Source organism: Artemia franciscana, chromosome 3 (genome assembly GCF_032884065.1).
Source record: "Artemia franciscana chromosome 3, ASM3288406v1, whole genome shotgun sequence".
In the NCBI taxonomy this organism is placed as follows: Eukaryota; Metazoa; Arthropoda; class Branchiopoda; order Anostraca; family Artemiidae; genus Artemia; species Artemia franciscana.
In genome coordinates this window covers 19799852-19826800 of record NC_088865.1, presented here as the reverse complement: position 1 = coordinate 19826800, position 26949 = coordinate 19799852, and the positions used below count along the sequence as shown (strand labels likewise).

Below are 26949 nucleotides of genomic sequence, written 5' to 3'. Positions count from 1 at the left end.
AGTAAAATCCTTGAACACATCCTACTTCCTTTCATAAGTATGAATGCTAATTTCGGGGAGAATCAGTTTGGTTTTCGGTCTGGCATCGGGTGCCAGCACGCTCACCGTGCTCTTGCTTTCCTTCTTAAAGATGCTTCGGCTAAAGGGTATGGTCTTCATATTTGTGCTCTTGATCTTTCTAAGGCTTTCGATAGTGTTGTACATAGTCAGGCTATTTACTCTCTTTATAGTCACGATATTAACCTTTCAGTTATTTTTCTTCTAAAGTTTTGGTATAGTAATTCTTATCTTCGAATTAAAACTAATGGTGCCCTTTTATCTTCTAATGTTCTTGTTCGTCGGGGCGTACGGCAGGGTGGAGTGTTATCTCCTAGTATTTTCAAATTTTGTATCTCTGGTATTCTTGAGAATATTTCTTCTATGTGTTTTGTTGGTTTGAGTGATATTTCTTACCTTGCTTATGCTGATGACATTCTTCTAATTAGCCGGTCTAAACTCAGTCTATCGCAGATGGTTCATAAAGTTTCTTCTTCTTTTACTAAAATCGGTCTTTCGCTTAATGTTGATAAATGTGAGTATCTTTCTTTCAATGTTCCCTCTTCTCCTAGGCCTCTAATTTTTCAAAATTTTTCTATCCCTCATGTAGATTCGATCCGGTGGTTGGGTATTACACTTACAAAAAATCTTAAAACTCTTCGGGAGCGTGCTGTCTGGGATGCTAGAGTGAAAATCCAGATTGGTTACTCTAAAATTGTAGCCAATCGAGGGAAATACAATCGTATTGCCCTTGGTAAGCTTTATTCTACTTTTTCCGATCATTCTGTTCTTTACCTTTCTGGGCTTTACCCTATATTTAAGAAAAAAAGATATTAGCGATATTCGATCCTCTTATTTCCGTTTCTGTAAATTTCTTCTCTATCTTCCTCTGTGGTATAAGAATCGAAAGATAATCAAAAAGTTCCATCTTCCGAACATTACTGAGAAGCTGACTGATCTACACAAAAAGCTCTCAGAAACGGCGTATCGGGGTTTGTCGCCTCACCACGGTCTGATCCGTTTGTATGATTAATGTCTATTGTTGACTCTCGTTTTTTTGTTATTTGTTTTTTTATTTGTTATTTGTTTTCCGTTTTTCTTCAAGTTTTTACTCCACTATTTATCTTTTTGATGTAAGTGGGTTAGAAATAAATATTATTATATTATATTATAACCCTTGCCCTGAGGGCTATCATCCTCAAAGACATAGTTTTCGGGCCATTCAATTCCATTGAAAAAATAGGTATATCAAAATTTTGATTGGATGAATTTGAAGAAATGGTGGACATAGGAGGAGGGTTTAGTTGCCTTGCAATCACTTTGAATATTAAACGAGCACTAGTCCTTTCAATTTCCAATAGAATAAGCTCTTTTCGAAGTTTCTACGTTGAAAAAAAAGGCCACTCAAAATTTTGATCAGATGCATTTCAGGAAAATAGAAGGTAAGGGGGGATTCCAAACTCCCATTGCTCCGAACCTTAAAAATGGTACTAGAATTTCAGATTCCCAATCTAATGAACCCCCTTCGAATATTATGCGATCTTTCTTTTCATATATTCCTTATATGGCCTCAGGGCATAACTAAAAATCCATGCCTTAGGGCTGAATGGGGGGGGATTTCCTCCTCAAATACATAATTTCCGAACCTTTCATTTACATTGAACAAAATGCCTTTTTCAGAATTTTGATTGTATGTGTTTGGGAAAATGGTTGTCGTAGAAGGGCGGTTAGTTGCCTTCCAATCAATTTTCTTTTTCAATTTCTAGTCGAACGAGCTCTTTTCAGAGTTTCTACGACGACAAATGGCCATCTAAAAATTTCAATATGAAGCATTTCGAGAAATTACACGATGATTGTGTGGAAGGGGTGTCCAACCTCCGATCACCCTGAATCTTATAAAAGGCAAATTCTGAGAACTAATGCAATGAGCACCTTCCAAAGTTAATACGATTACCCTTTCTGTATATACCGTGTATGCCCCTATGACATAGCTTACAACCATTGCCCTGGGGGCTCTGGGGTGATCATTGTCATCCTCAAAGACATGATTTCCGGATCTTTATTTACGTTGAACAAAATGACTATCACAAAATTTTGATTGGTTGTGTTTGGAAAAATGATGGGTTTGGAAGGGGGTTCGTTGCGCTCCAATTACTTCCGACTATTAAAAAAGGGCACTATCCCTTTCACTTTCCAATCGAGTGAGCGTTTTTTCAAGCTTTTAAGACAAAAAATGGCCATCCCAAAATTTCTATCAGACACATTTTATGAAAATACGAGGTATGTGGAGGGGGGGGGGGCAACCCTCCCATCATTCTGAATCTCAAAAAGGGCACTAAAAAATCTGATTAGCAATCCAATACGCCCCCCTTCAAAGTCTATACGATCATTCTTTCTATACAAATTGTTTCTATACCTTATATGCCCCCAGGGCTTATATTAAACCCTTGCCCGGCTTTAGGGGGTTGTCATCGTCAAACGCATAATTTTCGGACCCTTCAACTAAGTTGAACAAAATGGCTATCTCAATATTTTTATTGGATGTGTTTGGGGAAATGGTGGGCGTTTGAGAGGGGTTGGTTCCCTTCCAATCACTTTCGACTATTAAAAAGGTCACTAGTCCATTCAATTTCAAATCGACTGAGTACTTTTTGAAGTTTCTAAGACAGCTCCTTAAAAATAAAAATAATAATAACAATTATAAATTGGTCCCACATAACTCTTCACTTAGGAAGGGCTATTGCGCTGACTATATTGTCTGTAAGCTTGACTTAACTATCTAATTTAGTTTTGGTTAAATTTAAGTTTGAATTATTATATGACTGAACTTCTCCTCATTTTACGTTTCAATATGACTCTTTACTTTTCTTTAAACAAATTTTTTGGGAAATTATTTTTAAACTAATTCCTTTAGTTTGTTAATTATTACATATTTTATTTTAGTTATTTATTATGTTATTTGTAAAGTTTTATCGCTTTCTCCCCAAAGAGCTAAAAGTTTTGACTGTAATTAATCTTTTGGAAAAAACTTGAAAATGTCGTAAAAAGTTCGATCAGCCGTAGTTATGAGCAACTATCTTTTTAATGTTATTTCAACCAAAACATAAAATCCAGCTGGGTTTGAAAAATTTCACCTTTTTTTTAACAGAACGCATAAAATCTATTTCATTATTGTCCCTCAGAAGTATTTTGATACCTTGAGTCCATCAGGTACAAAAGACAAAGCATAGTCCTCTTCTTCCACGACAAACCCTACCCGTTAACAATTTGATAACCTGGTAATTTGAACCCTTTAAGGCCTTTACCCTAAGGGTTGTAAGAGGTCATGCCATCCTCGAAGAAATATTTATCTAGCTCTAGTTCATTTTGAGAAAAAGGGCTATGTAAAGATTTTGTGTGCAGGTATTAGGAAGTAGAGGTAGATAAGTGGCCCAAAAGAACAAATACGAGGAACTCTGCCTTCTCCTGCTATCACTTTCGACCCTCAAAACAACGCTGGTAATTTTTATTTTCAATCAAAAGACTCCACTCTCAAGTTTCTATGACCTTCCCTTTTGTAAAAAAAGATGATTAGAGAGGGGGAGAAAGAAATAATAGATGACTGGCAAATGGCTCTCTAGCAGGCCAAAGCAAGAGCTTTCTCTCTAATAACATACAAATCAATGTTGGAAGTGGATTATTTCAAAAGAAACAGAGGTTAGGATGGTGTTTGTGAACGTGTTACCTTACTTCCAAGGGTATATAACATAGGCTGAGGCTTATTCTATAGAGATTCAATGACTAGTCCATAAACACACAAAGCGGCCCAATAACATAAGGTGTAAAGAGGAAAAGGTCAGCAAAAGTGACCTAAACTGATACATTCACTTTTTATCACTTTCCAAATTCCTTCCTAATTCATATCTTAAGAATTTTCTGGTTGCGGGGTTAACCCTTTAAAGGCCCTTTGAATCTCCTTCACCAGCTATCATTAAGAATTCAGAGTTTCATTAAGTCTTTCAGAGTTTTTCAGGGACATTCACTGCTATCTGGAGTGCCTCAAGGAAGTATTCTCTAACTGGTTCTCTTCCTGATGCTTGTTGCTGACATGGAAGACAATCTTATGAATAAACATCACCATTGTGTGGGTGTAGTACCCCAAAATGAGTACAAAAAAAGTGATTTTTCTTCGAGTTGATGTTGTCATATGTTTTGACCTAATAGTATAGATTATTTTCAAAATATTTTCAATTAAACAAAGCATTTAAAAGAGGGTGGCAAAGTTCACATTATTTCTCCTGCTTGAAAACAGAATTAATTATTTATAAAATTCAAAAACTTATAAAACAAACCTTTGTGTGTTTTTCCCATTCACCTATAGTAGAAGTAGCAAAACCAGCAGATAGCAGTTCCACTCGATCAGTATAATTGACTTCTTCATCTCTTTGTACAATCTGATCTTCCGTTGGACTGATATCTACGTCACTTTCTTCGCGGCTAGATGTTTCCCTCACTACGGTTTCTAGAGATGATTTGCATCGCATCAATTAAAAGTTGAGTAAAATAGTACAATTATGTTAGATCCTCCTGAACATCAATTTTTGCTGAATATATACTTACCAAGAGAGATGGGTGTAATAGGTATTATGGAGTAACAACACTGTTAATAAAAAAAAGAACAAGAACTGGATTGTGTGTTAACCACCAATCTACCCAACAGGTGAGTACATATATTACATAAACAGCTATTCTTTTCCTTTTTGAGTGATACCAACTAAGAGTTTTTTTTGCGTTTAACTACCCATACAAATAAATTTCTAACCGTTTATTTTCAAAAGTTTTTTTAACTAATAACGCATTGCCTTTTTTTCCTAACACAAAATTTGTTGCAACAGTGTTATGCATCAGTAAATTGAAAAAAAATCAAGGGGAAACAGTCAATCTAAACCTATCTCAGTTAAAAATAGAAACGGTGCCATAATCAGAGATGAGAAAAGAGCATAAGAGAGATGGGTAGAACGTTTTGAAATTGCGCCAACACTGATGAAATTACTGAAAATGATACAAAAAAGAGTGATAAACTTTGTGACAACATGGCGATAAACAAAAAAATTAATTTCGTAAAGAAATATTTAAGACAGTACTTAAAAGAATAATAAAAAAAATAGATTAAAAGCCCTACCCACTGATAATGTGGGAAATGAGGTTTTTAAGGATGATGATTAAGAAGACACAGAAGCTGTGAAATTAATTAAATAAAAAAAAAAAACAAGTCCGTTTAACGGAAAGTAAGGAGTGACATTAAAACTTAAAACGAATAGAAATTACTTTGTATATGATAGAGGCTGCTTCCTCATCAACGGCCCACTCTTTACACTAAAGTTTGACTCTTTCTCTTAGCTCTACTTTTTAAAACAGTAAAAACCTTTAGCGTAAAAAGTGGGGCGTTGATGAGGAAGCAGCTCTTTTCATATACTAAGTAATTTCTGTTCGTTTCAAGTTTTAATTTCGCTCCTTACTTTCTGTTAAAAAAGATTGTTATTTTTATTTAATGTCTGAACGTTTTTGAATCAATGCATGTTTTGATTTTGGCTATCCACAGATGAATAATCAACACAAAATTTGCATATTTATTTTTTTGGCTAAATGGCTTTCTCATAGTTTTGATCGAATGATTTTGAAAAAAAGGAGCGGGGGAAAAGGCCTAGTTGCCCTCCGATTTTTTGGTTACTTAAAAAGATAACTAGAACTTTTAATTGTTTACGACTGTTTTTATTAGTATAAGTTATACGTAACTTACGAATTAGCCTACGTAACAAACTTCTGTATTCTCAGGTTTTTATTACGTATATGAAGGGGTTCATCCCCTCGTCAGTACCTTGCTCTTTATCCTAAAGCTTAAATTTTGTCCTAATTTCTTAAGAATGACCACTGAATCACAAAAGCCGCAGAATAAATAGTTGAAATTGCTAAAAATACTTTAACGTAAAGAGCAAGATATTAGGAGGAGGTTAGCCCATCATTTGCGTAATAATTTCTGTTCGTTTTAAGTTTTAATGCTTCTCCTTGCTTTCAGTTGAAAAAGCTTTTCACATTTATTTTTTGATTGTTTTCTTAAGTAATGCTAGAAAATCCAGCGCTCCCTTCATGAAAATTATCTTCCCCCATGTCAAATTCCTCTAAGAAAAGTTCCCCAAACATATCCCCCTCTTATCAATCCCTCCACAACCTAAAAATCCCTCTGAAAACGTCTGTACACTTCCAAATAACCATTACTATATTTAAGCATTGGTCAAAGTTTGTAACTCGTGGCCACTCCCACGGGGACTGTGGGGGAGTAAGTCGTCCCCAAAGACATAGTTATAAGGTTTTTTGACTACGTTGAATAAAATGGCTATATCAGAATTTTGCTTTGGTGACTTTGGGAAAATAATTAGCGCGGGAGGGGGCCTAGGGGTTCTCCAATTTTTAGTCACTTAAAAAAGGACTAGAACTTTTTTATTTCCGTTAGAATGAGCCCTCTCGCAAGATTTTAGGACCACTGGGTCGATACCCCCGGGAAAAAAAAACAAAACAAACAAACAAATAAACACGGATCCGTGATCTGCCTTCTCGCAAAAAATAAAAAATTTCACATTTTTGTAGATAGGAGCTTGAAACTTCAACTAAAAGGTTCTCTGATACGATGAATCTTATGGTGTGATTTCCGTTAAGATTCTATGTCTTTTAGGGTTTTTTTCCTCTTATTTTCTGAAATAAGGCAAATTTTCTAAGGCTCGTATTTATTTTTATTCATTTTTATTTTCATTTTTATATTTCATTTTTTCACTTAAAAATTTTCATTTTTATATATTTATATTTCATTTTTAGAGTTTTTGTTACTATTGAGCCGGGTCGCTCCTTACTACAGTTCGTTACCACGAACTGTTTGATTGAGACATAGGAGCAAAATTTTACTGAAGATTATGAAAATGATTTCTGAAAAAGGGCAAGTACCCATCGATTTTCAAATACTTTAATTATGCCCTTCTATAATAGGGCTGATAGAGCGAGTGCAGTAACTATAGAGGCATTAGCTTAGTTTCTGTAGGAAATCAAATAAAAAAGAAAATTGTTTTTTTAATTGAAAGTAAGGAGTGACATTAAAACTTAAAACGAACAGAAATTACTCCGTATATGAAATGGGTTGTCTCCTCCTCAACGCCTCGCCCTTTACACAAAAGTTTTTAATTGTTTTAAAAAGTAGAATTGTGGCAAAGAGTCAAACTTTAGCTCAAAGAGCAAGGGAATGCGGAGGGGACAACCCATTCCATATACGAAGTAATTTCTGTTCATTTTAAGTTTTAATGTCGCTCCTTACTTTCAGTTAAAAAAAAAATTTTATTTAATTCCTTAACGATTTTGAATTAATGCATGTTCAATTTTGGCTCTCTGTGCATAAATTATTAAAATGATATTTGCATATTTATTCTTTTTTGGCTAATTGGCTTTCTCTTAGTTTTGATCAGGCAATTTTGAGAAATAAGGGGGGGGGGAAGGAGGCCTAGTTGCGCTTCAATTTTTCTGTTACTTAAAAAGGCGACTAGAACTTTTAATTTTTAACGAACGTTTTTCTTGGTAAAAAATATGCGTACCTTGAGAATTAACTTACGTAACAAACTTTCATATTCTTATATTTTTATTATGTATATGAGGGGGTTTTTCCCCTCGTTAATACCTCGCTCTTTACACTAATCTTTACTGTAATTCGCTCTTTACACTAAGAGCAGGGTATTTATCTCCTCCTAAATACCTCGCTCTTAATGCTAAAGTATTTTTAGAACCCCTCATATGCGTAATAATCTCTGTTCGTTTTAAGTTTTAATGCTACCCCTTACTTTCAATTGAAAAACTTTTTCATGTTTGATTTTTCATTGTTTTTATAGTAATGCTAGAAAATCCTGCATACTTTTCATTGAATTTCGCTTCCCCCATGACATATTCCTCCCAGGAAAGATCCTCCCACAAAGCCCCCTCCCCTCAACCCCGCCACCCAAACCAAAAAAATCCCCTGAAAATGTCTGTACACTTCCCAATAACCATTACTGTATATAAACACTGGACAAAGTTTGTAACTTGCAGCCCCTACCCTGAGGGAGTAAGTCATCCCCAAAGACATAGTTATTATGGTTTTTGACTATGCAGAACAAAATGGCTATCTCAAAATTTTGATCCGTTGACTTTGGGAAACAAATGAGCGTTGGAGGAGGCCTAGGTGACCTCCAATTTTTTTGGTCACTTAAAAAGGGCACTAGAACTTTTCATTTCCATTATATTGAGCCCTCTTGCGACATTATAGGACCACTTGGCTGATACGTTGACCCCTGGGAAAAAAACAACAACAAATAAACATGCACCCGTGATCTGTCTTCGGGCAAAAAATACGAAATTTTTTCATTTTTGTAGATAGGAGCGTGAAATTTCCGCTATAGGGTTTTCTGATACGCTAAATGTGATGGTGTGATTTTCGTTAAAATTCTATGACTTTTAGGGGGCGCTTCCCCCTATTTGCCAAAATAAGGCAAAATTGTCTCAGGCTTGTAACTTTTGATGACAAAGACTAAATTTGATAAAACTTATATATTTAAAATCAGCATGGAAATTCAATTCTTTTGATGCATCTCTTAGCATCAAAATTCCGTTTTTTAGAGTTTCGTTTACTATTGAGCCGGGTTGCTCCTTACTACAGTTCGTTACCACGAACTGTTTGAAAAATTATTTGTGATAATAGTTTTAGAATTAAAGATGCTGTAGACAAATTGTTATGAGAAGAACGGCGTGTTTTTAAGAAGGAAGAGAATGCGTAGACTAAATTTTCTCTGCTGAATTAATAACTGGAAAGTGTTTGAGTTATCATACTCCTTTAATCTTCCGCTCTGAGGATTAAGAGTAAACATTTGGTTCATCCAATAGGAGATCTATACCGAAGGTCTTGACCTTGTAAGGTATAACGGATAAATGTATTAAAGTGATTAGTGCTATCAAACTCTCCTAGACTTAGGTTATGCTAGCGATTTGAGTGTCATATATGAACGTGTTAGCAAAATAAATGAACTTTTAGAGGGTTTGAGGGCCACATTGCAACTGAATGAGCATGTTTAACAAGTAAATGATTATTTAAGAAGTTTAAAGGTTCAGGGCGCTAGAATCTGTCTGAAAATCTATGATAAGAGCACTAAGTATTTTACACTAAAAATAAGCGAACGTACAGAGGTGATGGTGGGTATCGAGAAGATCAGGTGGATGGCTTTACTTACTTTTGCAGTATTTTTAGCAAAGATAGTGGATGCTGTGAATATGTTAAAAAAAAGAATACCCAAGGTTCAGGATGTTTTTTCACATTTGAAAAAAAAAGTTTGGAAAGTAGGAAAATAAGTCTGCGATCCAATATTATAAAAGAAATCTACGATGATGACACTGGATAAAAAGGGTTCTGAAATAAGGCTACTCTAAAAGACAGAAGAGGATGTGTCAGATGTATTTCAGAGGCATTGTCTGTGGGTTCTTTTGAGTGCCTTTCGGACGGATTTGATCTCAAACAGCAGGTTGTAGGAGAAATGTGGTTCTATTCACCTTTCTAGGGCTATAATAACAGAAAGTTTAATATTACTAAGATTAATTCTGTGATTGAAGGATGATAGGTTGCCAATTTTTCAGCTAACCATCGAAAATCAACCGAAAAGAAGGTCCTACCTGATTTGGGAAGAAAGAGATTGTAAGGAAGGATTTACGAGAAATCAGAACTCATAAGAATGATGTAAGGAGGGAAGTGTTGAATAGATTGGAATGGAGGAAGATTGCATGTAACAGTATTGGACTCAGGTGGCTTGGTGCTGCGGTAAGTTTTTAGTAGAAGTAGTAGGAACAGTTTGCTTCTGTCCGTTTTCATTTCAACATAATAGCTCTTTACTTTTCTTCCACAAGGCTTTTTCCGAAAAGTTGTGCCTTAACATTTAATTTTATAATCGTTTTTATAGCTGACATAGTATTTTAACTGGTTAATGATAGAAATTTTTTTTTTTAATTTTAATTTTTCTACTGAATAATGAAGTTTGTACCTAGCTATTAAGATTTAAAAAAATAAAATATCCAGTCAAGATTTTAGAATAAAAATAAATTTGTGCAGCAAACTTTAATAAAAGCTTTACCATAAATTTCTCACTGTCACTGAGTGGCTTTTCTAGGACAATCCTAACCTCCATCCTGTGACAACGTTCAATGAAGACAAATATTGATCAATACCTCATTTATTTAAAAACTTTTTACGTTCCATTTTGTTGTGACTGCTTGTATTTTTTGTTGTGTTTTTTTTTTTTCGACACAAGTATTTTGAGACAATCTATTAAAGAGAGTTAAAATATAACCTCTACTAAAAAGAGCTAATATATGACCTCTAACAAAAAGATTTAAAATAAGACCTTTATTAAAAAGAGTACCTGTAAATTTTAACTCAAAACACCTTGCTATTCTCAAGACCTAACAAACATAGTATTTTGACTTTGTGGATACACATAATGCCCCCGATTTACCTCTGCCCTAGCCCACAAGTCAAAACATAAAGTCTCCTTGATATTTGCTAAGGCTTTGACTATTTTGACCATATTTATATCTCTAAATTTTTTCAGATGTCTTGGAAATTGCTGTGGGGAGGGACAAATGTGGGCTATAGAAGGGGCCATGGTGCTCTCAACGCTAAACAAGTGCAAGAAGTATCATTCTTAAATTCCAAGGGCCTATCTTTCTTCCTAAAATTATACAGCTACGGTATTTTGATAGTCTGAATCCACGTCATGTTTTTGATTTAGCGCAATACTTCACCTTAAAAAAATTTTTAAGTTCCATAGAGTCTCATCGCCCGAAAATGTTCTTTTTAACATGATTGTAGAAAATAACAGTTTTACCCCCTCTTCCCCAAAACTAAATTGTTATTTTCCTTGCGTTCTGTTTTGTTCAATTGCACCTGAAAGTTTTGATTCCTTCTCCCAAGCCGGTCCCAACCTTCTCCCAATCCATTGCCAACATTGCTGACTCTGTATATAGATGACCCAAACGAAAACGGTGTCATTTGATTCACTTTCCCCCCCCCCATGTTCCCTAGTCAAAATTTTAAATCCTCTAGGCTTCAAAATGTTCACTTGAAGTTCCAACTTGATATTTTCAAAATTTAATATCCTACAGGTCCCTCTACCCGCGAATACTGCTCAAGTTTTCTATTACTCCTTCAAATTTTCTTTTAATTTAGTAAGGCACGTGTCTCGTCTCCAAAGTTAAACTTGGGGAACCAACTTCAGCCTCCCCCACAACTAGTATTTCGGGGCAGACGTTAACTTACAATTATTTTTCTGGTATTAGACGTTTTTTATATATTTTTACACTTCTATAATATAAGTTTCCCAGCCTCCCATTATATGAGGCCTGAAACCACTCTTACTTTAGATTTGTATTTACTAGAACAATTTTCCTCGTTTCGTGTTTTACTCTCTTCATTCCCACTTGAACTTTCTGGAAGTAATGATTCTTGCACTCCTGCTTGATTACTTTACGACTTTGAACCAATCAGTAGTTGCTTGATGCGTCCAAGAGGAAAGCCCAATTTCCGGTTGAGTGATAGTCTCGGGAATTTCATGGACCAAGCCCTTGATGCAGACCGTCCCACGTGGTGAAGGTCGACGACACTCTCAACGCCAAGCCGACACGAGGATTAAGCAAGTAAAAAAATAAATAAAATATAAATCTGTGTTGGCTCTGACTATTTTTAAGAGTACAGTTAATGATGCCTCGTCTAGTTACTATTCAATAATTTAAATTCAAAGGATATATTTGTATGTAATAATTTAGGCCTTTCTCTCGTTGACATAAGGGTCCAACAATTTTCTACACAATACGATCCACCTCTTGGCGTTATTTTTACGGCATTTGGAATTTAGCATTATTTTTATTTATGGCATTTGGCATTATTTAGGATAGCTTATTGGAATTCTTTTGGCTTTCACAGTTATAAATTTTTCTTATTAGCCAATATCGTTTGTTATGATTTTTGTTTAAATTAACATAGTCTATAACACATTGCACTAAAATATTTCAAGTGGATAGGAAACAAGCCTACTTACTTAACAGAAAAGAATCTTTGTCTTTAGTCGTTACAGATAAATGATCCTGCACTGGTTTTAAATCTTCTTTCAAAGAATTTTCTACTGCCGCCACTTGTTCTGCAGCACCCTCATTTTTCTCCGGAGACCTTTCCGGAGAAAACTTCACTGAAATCGTGTCTTTTTCTTCTAAACCTTGCTGTAAGTCACAATATTTTTTCTTCAGCTTTGAAATTTCTTCCGTGTGTTTGGAACTGAAAGATGGAGGGCTATAAAAGTTCTTGTTTCATCATTATTTTACAGTCGTAAGTAAACTGAGGATTTAAGTAGAAGACAAAAAAAATATCTGAATTAGACGAAAAAAACATCCGAGTATTAACCATATGTAACCACTGAAAAGGAATTATATTACAAATGTTTTTTTTCATGATTAAAACGTTTAAAAACGAAAATAATAATTACAGTGAAATAAAATATTAAATTGTTTAATTTTCAACAATTATTATCATTAAATGCTGTTTGAAGTGAATTTTTACTTGGTTTAGTGATGGTTGTTTTAAATTTCCATTATTTTAAGAATTTATTTCTGCTGGGATTAGGGTTTAACGTAGCTCTTTAGTCTTCATTAAATTTGCCTTTTTCGGAAAATATTGTAAACTCATTTCTGTCTGTTTTTTTAGCAGATGTAATTTTATTATTGGTTATTCCTTTAACAATAGTTAAAAAAAAAAAGACTACGTTATGCGCTTACGGGTAACATGTTGGACTCTAACTTATATTTTCTGCAAAATTTGAATATCCAGTAAAAATATTTGATTAGTCATAGTTTTTTACTGCAAGTTTTTAATGGCATTTAATTATAAAATTTGAAGTGGAAGGGACAGATTTTATCGATTTTTGTGAAAATCTGCATAGTTTTTAGTTTCACATAGGTTTGAAATCACCTTGACTTTCAAACCTATGAAAATACCATTGAAAATACGACTGTTTTAATTTACATTCTATTGAACTAATATTTCTGTAGAATGTTACAATGTTAAAATTTCAAGCGTGTTACAATATTGCTGTAAATGTTTGTTTAAATAATGCATGTTAAGGGTCATTTATAAAAATAAGCCATGTTTTTGTTTTCTTATATAAAACTCGTCGCGAATCAACACAGCCGAATTTGCTTCCTCCATTTTTCTCCTAATGACGGCGTCATATGCCTTGGCACCACCGCCTGTGTACTCGATTCGCATCCATATACAAATAGATACTACTAAAGCTCCTCTACAAAGTTTGTTCCCCTTATCAATTTCCACTTTATCCAAGGCAGTTGGAAAAAACCACAGATTTTTGTCCTTTTTTTGGTCTCATTTTCAGAAGAGGAGCCTCACCCAGCAAATTATATTCGTGTACACTAGGGCATCATTGACCTATGGAATGAAACTTATAAATTTTTTTAGAAGAAATGATTGAATTGACCCCTGTTTGGGGGTAGTTTTAGCCACTCAAAAACAAAAGGAATTTCTGGGTCACTTTAGGGACCCTATGTCCCAATGAACCCTATTAGGGTTCCCTATGTCCCAGAACTGAGTTGAAGAACCCTCTTTCTTGTTTGCATGCCAATTCCTATCACTTCTTTTATTCAAAGAATCGGCCAAAAATAGACTGGTGTAAGATTCAGGCCGTTCACCAAAACTTTTTGGCTTTTTCTGGAGGAGCCAAAGATTTTTTTCCTTTTTTCCTTTTTCAAGGATTGTTTTTGTTTTCTTTGGAACCCTCTTGAACCAAGGATTTAAGAATATTATTGTTGAGCCAAAACATAAAGATTTGGCACAGTTTGGACTCAAAGTTTTGTATGAACCGTACTTTTGACCAACGGAATCCAAACTGAAAGATTCAAATTGACCATGGAAAACGGAATTCTTGATGTGTTTTTGTGTGTCCTAAAATCTTTCTTTTTCATAACAAAATGCTCGACCCTTAAGACCAGGCAACGGTTCTTGAAAGTTTTGATACATTTTGATACAAAATACATTTTACACTCTATTTAAGCCATTTTTTCGAAAAAGCCTAATGTTTTCCTCTCAGCATTGAGGCCCTATGGCTCAATATGGCTCAAGGACTCGAGCTGATAAGTTTTATGCCAATTGGAAAAAAAATATGGCATTTTTTGTAACTCCGTTTCAGGGGTAACCCACCCTAAAACGACAATTACATTTTAGATTAGAGATTCTAGACCAAGGGACTTATAGTTTTAATTTTTAAGCCTTTCAGAAAAGAAAATTCTAGGCCCTTTTTTGGGCTATGTTTTCAGGATAAAAATATTTTTTTTCTTTATTGATTTTGGTCTCTTACACTAAGGCCTACAGCATTGAGCTTTTGAGTCGATCACAAAAATGTGAACCTTTTCGGGCCCTATTCTTATGAGGAGCAGGCCCTCAAACAATTGTCTTTGTGAGCTAAGTCCTTCTTGGCCAAAAAACTGGCGTCGGCAGGATTCATACTATCAGGAAAAAAAAATGTGTGCCATTTCCGGAGCTCCTAACACTCAACCCTTCTTAACAAATTGTGCGACCCTCTTAGTCCAAAAAACCATCCCTGAAACTTTTGAGCCAATTGGATACCTAAGATTAAATGCCAACTCCCCCCTTCTTTCGTCTGCTATAACATATTTTTATTAAAAATTGGAAATTGGCATAAATTATGACAGTTATCCCACAACCTCTAGACTTAAGTCATCCTTGAAAGGTATATACATTGAAATTTCTGACTATTCTGGGAAAATTGGTCATTTCAAAATTTTTATCAGATGTCTTCGTAGCTTATAGGGGGGAGGTTCAGTAGCAAACAAGGTTACGAGAAGGTCTCGCTGCTGAAAACTCAGTCTGGACCATTAAAAAAGGTAAACAATTCTATCGAATGATTCCCTCCCAAGTTTCTAAGGTCAGTCTTCGAAATAGAAGGGTCAGGGGGGGGGGGTCGAAAACAGAATAAAAACCGGTTGTTACTAAGGTAATACTGGAAGTTTGCCTTCGGATGACAAATGACCTGTGTTTGTTTGACTTCATTTTTAAAATTTTGTTCACTGGATTTTAAGCCTTTCTATCATGATAATGAATTTTTCAAGAACCGGGAATGAATTTTTTATAAATCTATGATGAACACAGAGCTCCAAGAATTTTTGAACAAAAAAAGTTTTAAAAAAAAGCTCTTAAGAGCCATATTAATCTGAAACACGAAGAAAAAATTCAATAAATATAAATAAAATAAAAGTAAAAATAATAGTTCAAACTTAAAACGACCAGAAATTATCCTAATTTAAAACAGCCCTAACTTAAAATTCAACATCAATTTGGCTATCAAAAAAGTTATTTTGATATCCCAGGTATGCAATGTTTTTCATTTTACATGAAAATCAATTGGAATAGGTTCTAATTCCTCAGAATTGATGGTGCTAAGAGTTTCATAAGGCTTGGAGGCAAAATCCTTTACCCCCTCCCTCTAACTAACTCTATCTTACAAAAGACCAAATTCAAAGCTCACTTGCTCCCCCCTACCAAAGAAAAATCATGAGACTTTCAACTCTATCCTCCCAGTCACTTGAGATTTTGAAGATCTGCCGTTTTGACAACCTGAAATCGCATTTTGTCTTTTAATTTATCTCGCTACTTCAAGATTATGATTGATTTATTCTTGAAGCCGTTGTGAGACTTATAACATTATAAGTTTTTATTGGTTACAAGTGGGAAAAAATCAAGGTAGATTAGATGAAAAACATCTTCAGCCCCCAGTGGCGTCGTTTTGGGGGGCAGTTGTTCCCAATAATTTAAGGTAAAAATATTATATAGCCCATGCCCTTTGAATCTCCTGATGAGGACCCTTCTTGCCACCCCCTAATATGATACTGGAACTACGCCCCCGTTATTCTCCCCTTCTTTCACTCTTCATCCCCCTAGTCATACATCAGGTTCCACTTGAACCCCTTACGAGCCATAAAAGTTTCAATCTGATCCTGGTCCCATCCTAAGATATTGCATATGTGCTAGATCAATAGTCTGACAACAAAAAATACTGTCTTTTCAAACAGTTCGTGGGAACGAACTGTAGTAAGGAGCGACCCGGCTCAATAGTAACCAAAACTCTAAAAAATGGAATTTTAATACCAATAGTTACATCAAAAGAATTGCATTTTAATGCTGATTTTAAATATATAAGTTTCATCAAGATCAGTTATACTCGTCAAAAGTTACGAGCCTGAGAATATTTTCCTCATTTTAGAAAATAGGATTAAACACCCTCTAAAAGTCATACAATCTTAACGAAATTCACACTATCAGATTCAACGTATTAGAGAAGCTTATTGTAGAAGTTTCAAACTCCCATCTACAAAAATGTGGAATTTCGCTTTTTTTGCCAGAAGACAGATCACGGATGGGTGTTTATTTGTTTTTTTTGTTTGTTTTTTTCCCAGGTATGATCGTATCGACTGACTAGTCGTAGAATGTCGTGAGAGGGCTCATTCTAACGTAAATTAAAAGTTCTAGTGCCATTGAAAAAAATTGGAGGGCACCTAGGCACCCTCCCACGCTCATTTTTCCCAAAAGTCACCGGATCAAAATTCTGAGATAGCTATTTTATTCACCATAGTCGACAAACCTAATAAATATGTCTTTAGGGACGACTTACTCCCCCACAGTCCCAGTGGAAGGGGCTACAAGTTACAAACTTTGACCTTTGTTTACATATAGTAATAGTTACTGGGAAGTGTGCAGGCGTTTTCAGGGATATTTTTTTGGTTTAGGGGGAGAGTTAAGGGGGGAGGGTTACGTTGGAGGATATTTCCATGGATAAACTTCTCATGGGGGAAGATAATTTCAATGAAGGGGATGCAGGATTTTCTAGCATTATTTGAAAAAGCAATGGAAAAATGAATATGAAAAGTTTTTTCTACTGAAAGTAAGGACCAGCATTAAAACTTAACGAACAAAAATTATTACGCATATGAGGAGCTTACCTCCTCGTTATACCTGACTCTTTACGCTAACGTGTTTTTAGTAATTTCAACTATTTATTCTACGGCCTTTGTGATTCAGAGGTCATTCTTAAGGAACTGGGACAAAATCGAGGCTTTAGTGTAAAGAGCGATGGCATCGACGAGGGTTGAACCCCCTCATATACGTAATAAAAACATACGAATATAGAAGGTCGTTACGTAAGTTAATTCGTAAGTTAAGTATTTTTTTACCAATGAAAATGTTTGTAAAAAATTAAAAGTTCTAGTTGCTTTTTTAAGTAATCAAAAACTTTGAGGGTAACTAGGCCTCCTCCTCGCTCCTTTTTTCTCAAATCTTCTGACTAATTGCAATTAATTAGTATGCAAAATTCGTTTTAATTATTTTTGTGTGGAAAGCTAAGATCAAAACATGCATTAATTCAAAAACGTCCAGAAATTAAATAAAAAAACAAGTTTTTTTAAATGAAAGTAAGGAGCAACAAACTTAAAATGAACTTAAAACTTAAAACGAACAGAAATTGCTCCGTATATGAAAGGGGCTTTTCCTCCTCAACGCCCCGCTCCTTGCGCTAAAGTTTCTTACCGTTTTAAAAATAGAGTTAAAAGAAAGAGTCAAACTTTAGCGTAAAGAGCGGGGCGTTGAGGAGGAAAAGCCCCTTTTATATACGGAGTAATTTCAGTTTGTCTTACGTTTTAATGTTGCTCCTTACTGTCGCTTAAAAAACTTATTTAATAAAATATCAAAGGGCGAATATATTTGTTCTGCTAGACGCAATCCCTTAGCGACGTAGTTTAAAAAATGTTTTGTCCGATGCGGCAGTGTTTTTCCTGTTGTGAAAACTGACGAAACGCTACACTGAATTTGCAAAACAGCTCTATCAACTGTTCATTGATTTTTGACAGGTTTTTGACCCCATATGGAGGAAAGGTCTTTGGCATAATCTAAAACACTATACTGTTCCAGACGAAATCATTAAAATCATTCAAGACATGTACATCAATTTCAAAAGCCAAATTCTAAATACTGTTGGGCTGTCTGATGAATCATGTAAAACCTCCGGAGTCCTCCAGGGATGCATCCTATCCCAGCCTCTGTTCAACTTATTAATGCATGTTATTATCTTCCTGACACCACTGGACAGGGAACAAAAACAGGTGATACCCTACTTGACAAACTAGTCTACGCTGAAGATACCAAAAAGCTAGCTCAGAACTCCAAAGACTTGCAGACAGCATCTCTCAAGTAACGAAGTCGTTTGGGAGGCAGACTATTGCAACTAAAACTAAAGTTATAATTATATCATACCAGATCCAGGACACCACAGCCCCACTTACCCATTCCTCTCTAAATCGCCTATAAGTCTAATATCTCTTTCTTTTAACTTTAATTTTTAACTTATAATTGGGATACAACAAAGACGACTTCCTTATTAATTTATCTAGTAGTTTCTGTTTGTTTTAAATTTGAGTTGAATATTAATTTCATTTTTTGTGAACTATAAGTTTATTTTGGTTTTATTTTTATTCAGTTGTATCTTTTAACTTTTAGTTGATTGTTCATTATTATGTCTGTAATCTTTTTATGTTGCTAAAGATATATTTTTGCTCTTTACTTTTCTTAAGAAAAAATTAATTTTTTTTTCAAACTTAATTAATGGAAAAGATCCAACAAAACAATTCTGTTTCTATGTCACTTATTTATAAAGGTTCTTCTTTGTACTCTTAAAGATCAAACTATAGCAGAATTACTCTATGAACTAGACCAAATATTGTCATCACGTACAGATCGCTACGATTCTGCGTGAACCCTACCCCCAAGAGGCAATTATATTCCAGGGAAAAACTTCTCCCAAGGTCAGTGAAGACAGTAGCAATGCCGGTAGCTGCTAGTATTAGTAGCAAAGTTAATTAAGTTACTAATTAGTATTAATCTGAGGCAATCATTATTCAGTGAGTGATTAAATAAATTAAATATCATGGCCTCCCTCCCTTTTCTGTATCTTAATTAGTACTGTTTTGGTTATATCGATCTTCCCGGACCCAATAGCCAATTTCCAGGTATTTTTGAGAAATCTATTGAAACTTTGTGTTCCTGGTGGAAATTACAATTTAATTTGTATTTATATCAAGTTCTATACAAACGAACCATGAATCTGCAAATGTTTATGAACTTTTCCCATTTCATTCACCAATTGGTGACATACTTTCCAAAAGTTAGCTGTTTACTTTCAAAGAGGATGCAAGTTGGACCATTTTATATAGTTTTGGAAAGACAATTCAGGGTACCCCATAATATTCATTTTTATAGCCATTTGACAGTATGATGGATTTTTTCAACAGTTCATACAGATTATCATAGATGGAACAGACCAAGGGGAACCTAGTACCTGGGGGTCCTTTATATAAACTGGGGCCCCCTCGCCGGAGGCAATAAATACTGGTAGAGGAGGAAGAAAAGCCCTTCAAATATACACTCAACAGGGCCCACAGGCATGTTCACACGCCCCATGATTTACAAATACTCTCCCAGTAATGAGTTAGACTGCTTGTTGACACAGAACACAATCTTGGGAGGATCCTCTATAGGAGGACAACTGCGGTAGTGCTTAAGATCCAGATCTATTGATAACAGCCTCTGCAGAGGGTTGCCTCAACCCTTTCAGGGTACTTACAAGATTGAAGACCTTGCAATCAACTCTATTACCAATTGGGGGTAGTGCCCCTTGAGGAAATTATAGCCTAATAAACGACACAACATTCGTACTGGATTGTAATTAATGGATAGTTCTTATGGGCCTGGTCGGCTTTGACGGGTATTTTTGGGCTGAAAATCCTCTTCCTAGTTATTCCTAGCTAATTTATCTACTATAGGCTGCCTCCCCGTAGTAGCATACTATTTGTAGGCATGAATATGTAATGAGTCGGAGGTAATAGACTTGGGAATGTCTGTGCAGGATTTCACTTCTTTTTGATAGAAGAACATCCCCAAGTACTGAAAGCCCTGTTGTGACCAAGGTGGGCCAAGGATGGCATAAAGCCTCCATTCATACTTGAGATCCCAGGGACTTCTTGCCTTCCGGTTCCAAGCCGGCTTAAGCGCCTGTTTTTGTAGACTTGAGATGATATGTTGATCCCCTTCCAAAAATAGTAACCTAAATCATTGCTTTTCCAGAGGCCAAAATAGTTTCAATGATTAAAAGAACATGAAAATAAGAACTTGGAATATAACGACGATAAAATAAAATTGACTATCCTATCGAAGTTTTCACTGAAGAATTCAGGAGATTCGAACTGGATTTATTAGGTGTTCCAGAAACTCATACCTCAGGGCTAGAAGGCATGAAATTAGGTGATATAGAATGTGTTTCCTCAGGCAGGAAGGATGGGGTACATAGACAGGGAGCAGGGCTCATAATGAATAAAGAAGCTGCTATCCAGCAGTTTGAAAGGTACAAAATACCCTTTATCTTGATTTTCCTGGACTTCATTGCCGTTTTCGACTCTGTCACTCGCCAGAAGCTTTGGAAGCTCCTAGAGAATGACGGAATGCCGTTGAAGTTTGTTGAGCTGATGAAGGCATACTATGAAGCGTCAGTGAGCAGAGTTAGAGTCCATGGCGAAGAAACCGAAGAATTTCTGGTCGAGTTCGGAATAAAACAAGGGTGAGTCCTCTCTCCGACTCTGTTCAACTATTGCTTCGATTGGGTGCTTGAAAATGCTCTATCGTCTTATCCAAGAGCGCAGATTGGACAGAATCTCTCACTGCCTAACCTCAATTATGTGGATGATGTTGGCCTCCTTTCAGACCCTGTGGAAGCCCAAAATATGCTTGACAGCGTTGTGGCCTGTGCAGACCTGATCGGCTTGAAAGTCAGCACATAGAAAACGAAATTCATGGTTATTAACCACGACACAGGACCATTTCCACTAACTGTCAACCAAGTTCAGCTGGAAAAAGTCAACCGTTTCACATACATAGGCTCCCAGCATTGTACTGACGGATCTTCCGACGCTGATATCGAGCAGAGAATACAGAAAGCGCAGATAGTCTTTGCCTCCCTCCGGAAACCCTTATGGAATCGCCGCGAAATCAGTGTCCGAACGAAAGTTCTCCTTTACGGGTGCGAAACATGGTCGGTAAAACTACAGCAAGAGAATACACTTAAGATGTTTGAGCATACTTGTCAGCGAAGAATTTTCAGAGTACAGCTACTTGACCGTATCTCTAACGCAAATATACGTCGAATGTGCAATATTCAGAGAGATGTTGTGCTCACTATTAAAGAACACCGTTTGAAATGATTGGGCCATGTATTACGGAAAACACCCGATTACCTGCCTCGCCAAATACTCCTAGTTGAGCCTATTAAGTACTGCAAGAAACGCCAAGGAGGACAGAGGAAGAACTGGTGGAACCTGGCCAAGTCAGACCTTGAACCAATCGGGAGTTTCAGAAAATTCGGTCACAGATGGTCAACACGGTGGCTTGCTTTTGCAGAGCAGCTAGCACAAGATCGAACAACAAGGTTCAAGAAGGTCTTTAAGATCATCGATGCCGGGCGAGATGGAAACACTGGATTCCCGCCACAAGTACAAGTACAAGTAAGTAAATCTTGTTTAGGCTAGGAAGATATTAACAATAGAACACTAATTGCTCACTTTATGACTAAAATGTTCAGGGTATCAGTTACAATAGTATATGCCCCCGTTGAACCGACGGGCGGAGAAACTGGTGACTCAGATGAATTTTACTTACACTTACAGGATCCTGTAGACAGCGTCCCCAATAGAAAGAGTCCCCGGTAGAATTATGGTGTTTTTACAAGGAAATTTTAACGTCCAAGTCAGTAGAAATAGGATTAGATGGTAGCCAAGTCTAGGTAAAATTGGTGTAGGAAAAGAAAAGAGAAATGGCTACGAACTTTTGTAATTTTGTAGGTCTGACAATCTAGTTATAGCCACTACGGTGCTTGCTCATAAAATGGCCCATAAGGTGACATGGTATTCATCTGATGTTAAGACAGCAAACCTTATTGATTAGGTTATAGTAAACTGAAGGACCAATGCAAGATACTAGAGCATATAAGAGTGCTGTTATTGATGTTAAAAGTAAAGACCGCAATCTGGTAGTGTCTAAGATTAATTCAAAGTTGAAATTTTGGAAGAGTAGCTACATCTTGGGAAGTTATGATGTTAGTAGACTCCAGGATAAGAATGTAAGAAAAACTTTTCAGGGTACATTTGAAATCTAAACTTGAGAGCTTAAAATTGACAACGTGAAAGATAGTTGGAATAATTTTAGAAAAACAGTTTGTGAAGTTGCTGATGGTGTCTTAGGGAAGAAAGTTAATACTGCAGCTGGGAATATTAGTGAAAAACTTTTATGTTTAATAGATCATATGAAAACATATGGACTATAAAGAAAGTGGAGAAAGCAGTATAATAAGAAGTAAGGAGGTGTGAAGTGGAGGCCATGGATAAAATTACTTAGGATCTGGAAGATGCAGCTAGACGGAATAATAGTAAAATATTCTACTGACATGCTAGTAAATTGAGAGGGAATAGCCGATAAGAACTTGCCTCAGTTAAAGATAGGAACGGGGCAAAAGGAAAGAGTTGGAAAGAGAATGGGTGGAACATTTTAAGAATGTTTAAACCGAAATAAAGTTGCAGGAAAAGATATAGAGGAAAATGAAAAAGTAATATGATACTTTTTAGACTAAGAGATACTGTAGACAGAGTTCTAAGAGAAGAACAGTGCGGTTTTAAAAAAAGTAGAGGATGTGTCGACCCAGTTTTCACCCTTAGGTTAACAATTGAGAAGTGCCTTAGTTGTCAATCACACCATTGGTCCTAAGCTTTATAGATTATGAACAAGCGTTCCATTATGTTGATAGAAGAGCTTTAAGAACTATCTTATCCTTAAATGGGATACCAGACAAAGACATTAAAGTGATTAGTACTACGTAGGAGCGTAACACTGCTGCGGTTAAGGCAGGAAATGAGGTTAGCCGCTGGTTTTGTATTAAATCAGGAGTTAAGCAGGGTTGTGTTCTATCCCCCTTTATATGGATCATTTCGATGGACTTAATACTAAGGAGCACAAGAAAGGCAATGAAAGACAACGGAATCAAATAGGGAGGAAAAACTCTCCTGAACTTAGATTATGCTGTGTGATCAAAATGGATGAACTATCAGAGGTTTTACAAGTTCAGGGTGCTAAACTATGTAAAGAGGGTATAAAAACGAGGCGTATTCAGTATACAAGGAACAAGGATAAAAACTAAAATAAACAAAAAAACAAATAAAATGAAACCTCCGTCAATATTCTTAAAATACAATTATCGCAACTGATCCTCATTGGTCATAGAAGCCAATAAATTTGGTTCAATGAGAACACCAAAGCAACTGGATAAAAAAGTATAAACACGAAAATGAAGTTAATTTTTGGTTGCAAAATAATCCTTTTGATAGCTATCATTGAATCAATTCTTCTTGGTCTGGTAGATAATCTCGTCTCCGGGTGATTTTGTAAAATCTTAATTTCCTTGCTAACTAGTAGTTCATTTTTCAAAATAATTTTATAAAACTGGGTCAATATTTAAATTTTCTGTATCCCTATTTATTGAAAGATTAGCAAATATATGTTTTTTTTAAATAGTCTCTCTTGCCCACTGAGAAAACTTCTATCATTAGAAATAGCCGCGGCGTCATCAAATTGTACACAATTGTTAGGGTGAAAGAAGATATGGTTTACCAAAGCCGAAACAAAGGATTCAGAAGGCTTGGTTAATTTTAAAGTTTTTGTCAATTGAATTACGATGCTCAATAAATATTTCAACGAATTACTGGTGAGTTTTACCAATATAAAACTTCCCACAAGAGCAAGGAATCCTATACACCCCACTTACTAAATTTCCCAGAGTTTGATCCTTCCTAGAATTACAGAAACTAATGAATGATCTCACTGATTGGAAACTTGGACTTTTGTTATATTTCTGTTCCATTCGCTTAAGGTTCCCTCCCAAACCCAGTACATATGGCAAAGAAATGAAACTTTTTGACACCTTTAATTCTGAAGACTGTGAAACTCCAATTCCTTTACCGTTATTTTTAATAAGTATGTTTTCTATTATTTTATTTACAAATTTAACTGGGTAACTATTACAATTAAAATATCCTCTAAGTACAATAACTCAGAATCCAGAAATTCCTGGAAACAAAATCTGAAAGCTCTATCCACTAGTGAAATCACAACCCGTCGTTTCACTGAAGAAAGGTGGCACGAATCAAAATTCACACGTCTATCATTGTGCGTATGCTTTATGTAAAGCTTTCTGTATACAGGCTTTCTTATATGAAGTCTTATATAAGAAAGCCTGTGCGTAGGCCTTATGCATATAATAGCTCTGTATTAAGACTTTCTGTATACAGGCTTTCTTATGTGAAGTTTTATATCGGCACTGAAAAAAGGTGGCACGAATGAATATTCACACATCTGTCATTGTGCGTAGGCTTTCTGTATATAATGGCTCTGTATTAAGGCTTTCTGTATACAGGTTTTTTTATGGGAAGTTTTATATTGGTAGAATTAATATTGGTAGCACTTTTTTTAAAGATTTATTGAGCATCGCAAATCAATAGAAAAAAAACTCTACAATTGAGCAAGCCTCCTGAAACCTTTGTTTCGGCTTTGGCAGAACATATCTTCTTTCAACCCAACAATTTTGAACAATTTTATGAGGCCATGGCTATTTCTAATAATAGAAGTTTTTTCAGTTAGCGAGAGAGAATATTGAAATAAAAAAACATATGTTTGCTAACCGTTCAATAAATAGGGATACATGAAATTTAAATATTGGCCCAGTCTATAATATTTTTTTGAAAAATGAACCGATAGTTAACAAGAGAATTAAGATTTTTTAAAATCACCTTGGGACGAGATTACCTTACCAGGCCAAGAAGAATTGCTTCAATGATAGCTAACAAAAGGATTGTTTCGCAACAAAAACGAAAGGACTGTTTCACAACAAAATAACTAACTTCATTTAAATGTTTATACTTTTTTATCTAGTTGCTTTGATGTTCTCATTGAACCAACTCTATTAGCTTCTGTTACCTATGAGGATCAGTTGCAAGATTTGTATTTTATTAGTATTGGTGGTGGTTTAATTTTTTTTTTTTAGTTCATTTTAGTATTTATCTTTGCTTCTTCTGTGATGAAGCTGCCTCGTTTTCATACAGGAGAAATATTAGCGTCGTTTTAGTTTTTATCTTTTCTCTCTACTGGTCACAGTCTCGTTTGTTTGTTCTTCATTGAGTTGTTTCCTGTCTTTGTTGTTCTTTGTTCATTGGATTTAATTACTCAGAATTTTATTTTCTGAATTTTATTGAAAGATAGACCAACCTTTTCTCTAATTAAATAAAGAAAAAAAAACTTTTCTTAACTGAAAGTTTTTCTGAAGTTTATAGAAAATCTTCTTATTACTCTAATTAAACGACCCTTCTGTTTCATGAGTTATTCTTAAATATTTGGACAGGGGGTCAAACTTTAGCTTAAATAGTGAGAAATTGAAAGGGGGGGTCACCTCCATCATGTTCGTAATAATTTCTGGTCGTTTAATATAAATGTTGCTCCTTACCTTCAGTTTAAAAAAAACTTGTTTTTCAATTACTTTATGATCGTTTTCAAAAATATTGTCGTTAAATCCAGCTCCCCCACTATAAAAAACCCTTTACACAAAAATTTCTCCATTGGAAAGATAATCCCATGTAACCCCCCTTCCCGAAAAGTATCCATATTCTTTTCAATAACCACTATGTAAACAATTGGTCGTAAAATGTAAACAGTGTAACAAAATGTGTAAAATTCATTGCTTTTATCCATTCCCCTGAGGACTGTGGGGTGTAAAGTCTTCCTCAAAAACATAGCTATTACATCTTTTGGCTACGGCTAAATATAAAATATTGCTAACAAAATGGCTATATAACAAATTTTCATTTTGCTCAGAGGAGCTGCCCTCCAATCTTTTTGGTTGCTTAAAAAGAGAACTAGAAATTTTATTCCTGTTCAGATGAGCCATTGCCCGGTATTCTTGGATATTTGGCTCGATGTGATCGCCCAAGGGGAAAAATTAAAAAACACACCATACATTCAAACGTGATCGTGCCGATAAAAAATGCAAAACTTCATATATTTGGACATGGGAGCTTAAAACTTCTACAATGGAGTTCTCGGATACGCTTGATTCTCATTACGACTTCTTAAATTGCAGGGTTTGTTTCCCCCTTTTTCGAAAATCAGGCACCTTTTCTCAGGCTCTTAGATTTTGATGAGTAAAACTAAACTTCATGAGCCTTTTATATTTAGAATCAGCACAATAGGTCAATTATTGTGATATGTTTATTGATATAGAACTTCTGATTGATATAGCCTATTTGATGGGCTATTTTTTTATTTTGGTCCCCTGTCCCTTTATCATAAGGATGTCAATTACTGGGCAAGTAGTGACATGAAGCAGAACGGGAGTTTGGCTGAATCTCCGGTAACCAGAGTAAATTATAGTTATTTACTTCAAGTAAAATTATGTCTCTAATGGCATTTTATTGAGTAATTACCGATTTAAAGAATATGCGATTCGGCAAAGGAGAACTGCAAAATGGCGACAGTCAGATACGGCTTGCATCAATTTCAATTAAAATATTCAAACTTTTTTTTTTATACAAGATAGCGTTTGTAACTCATTTTCGACAGCAATTGTTATTGTCGGAAAACCGCTTTTAGGCGATAATCCGTTTAAAACC

At 35.4% G+C, this 26949-nt stretch overlaps 1 protein-coding gene across 1 annotated transcript in view; it reads right to left on the bottom strand.

The window, feature by feature from the left end:
• Positions 1-26949, bottom strand: part of LOC136024987 (uncharacterized) — a 154568-nt gene that overhangs the window by 113697 nt on the left and 13922 nt on the right. The window contains exons 3-4 of the mRNA XM_065700598.1: positions 12165-12397; positions 4368-4537 (exon numbers count right to left, since the gene is read on the bottom strand). Of these exons, the coding sequence (XP_065556670.1) occupies positions 4368-4537; positions 12165-12397 (403 nt within the window). The remainder of the gene's footprint in view (positions 1-4367; positions 4538-12164; positions 12398-26949) is intronic.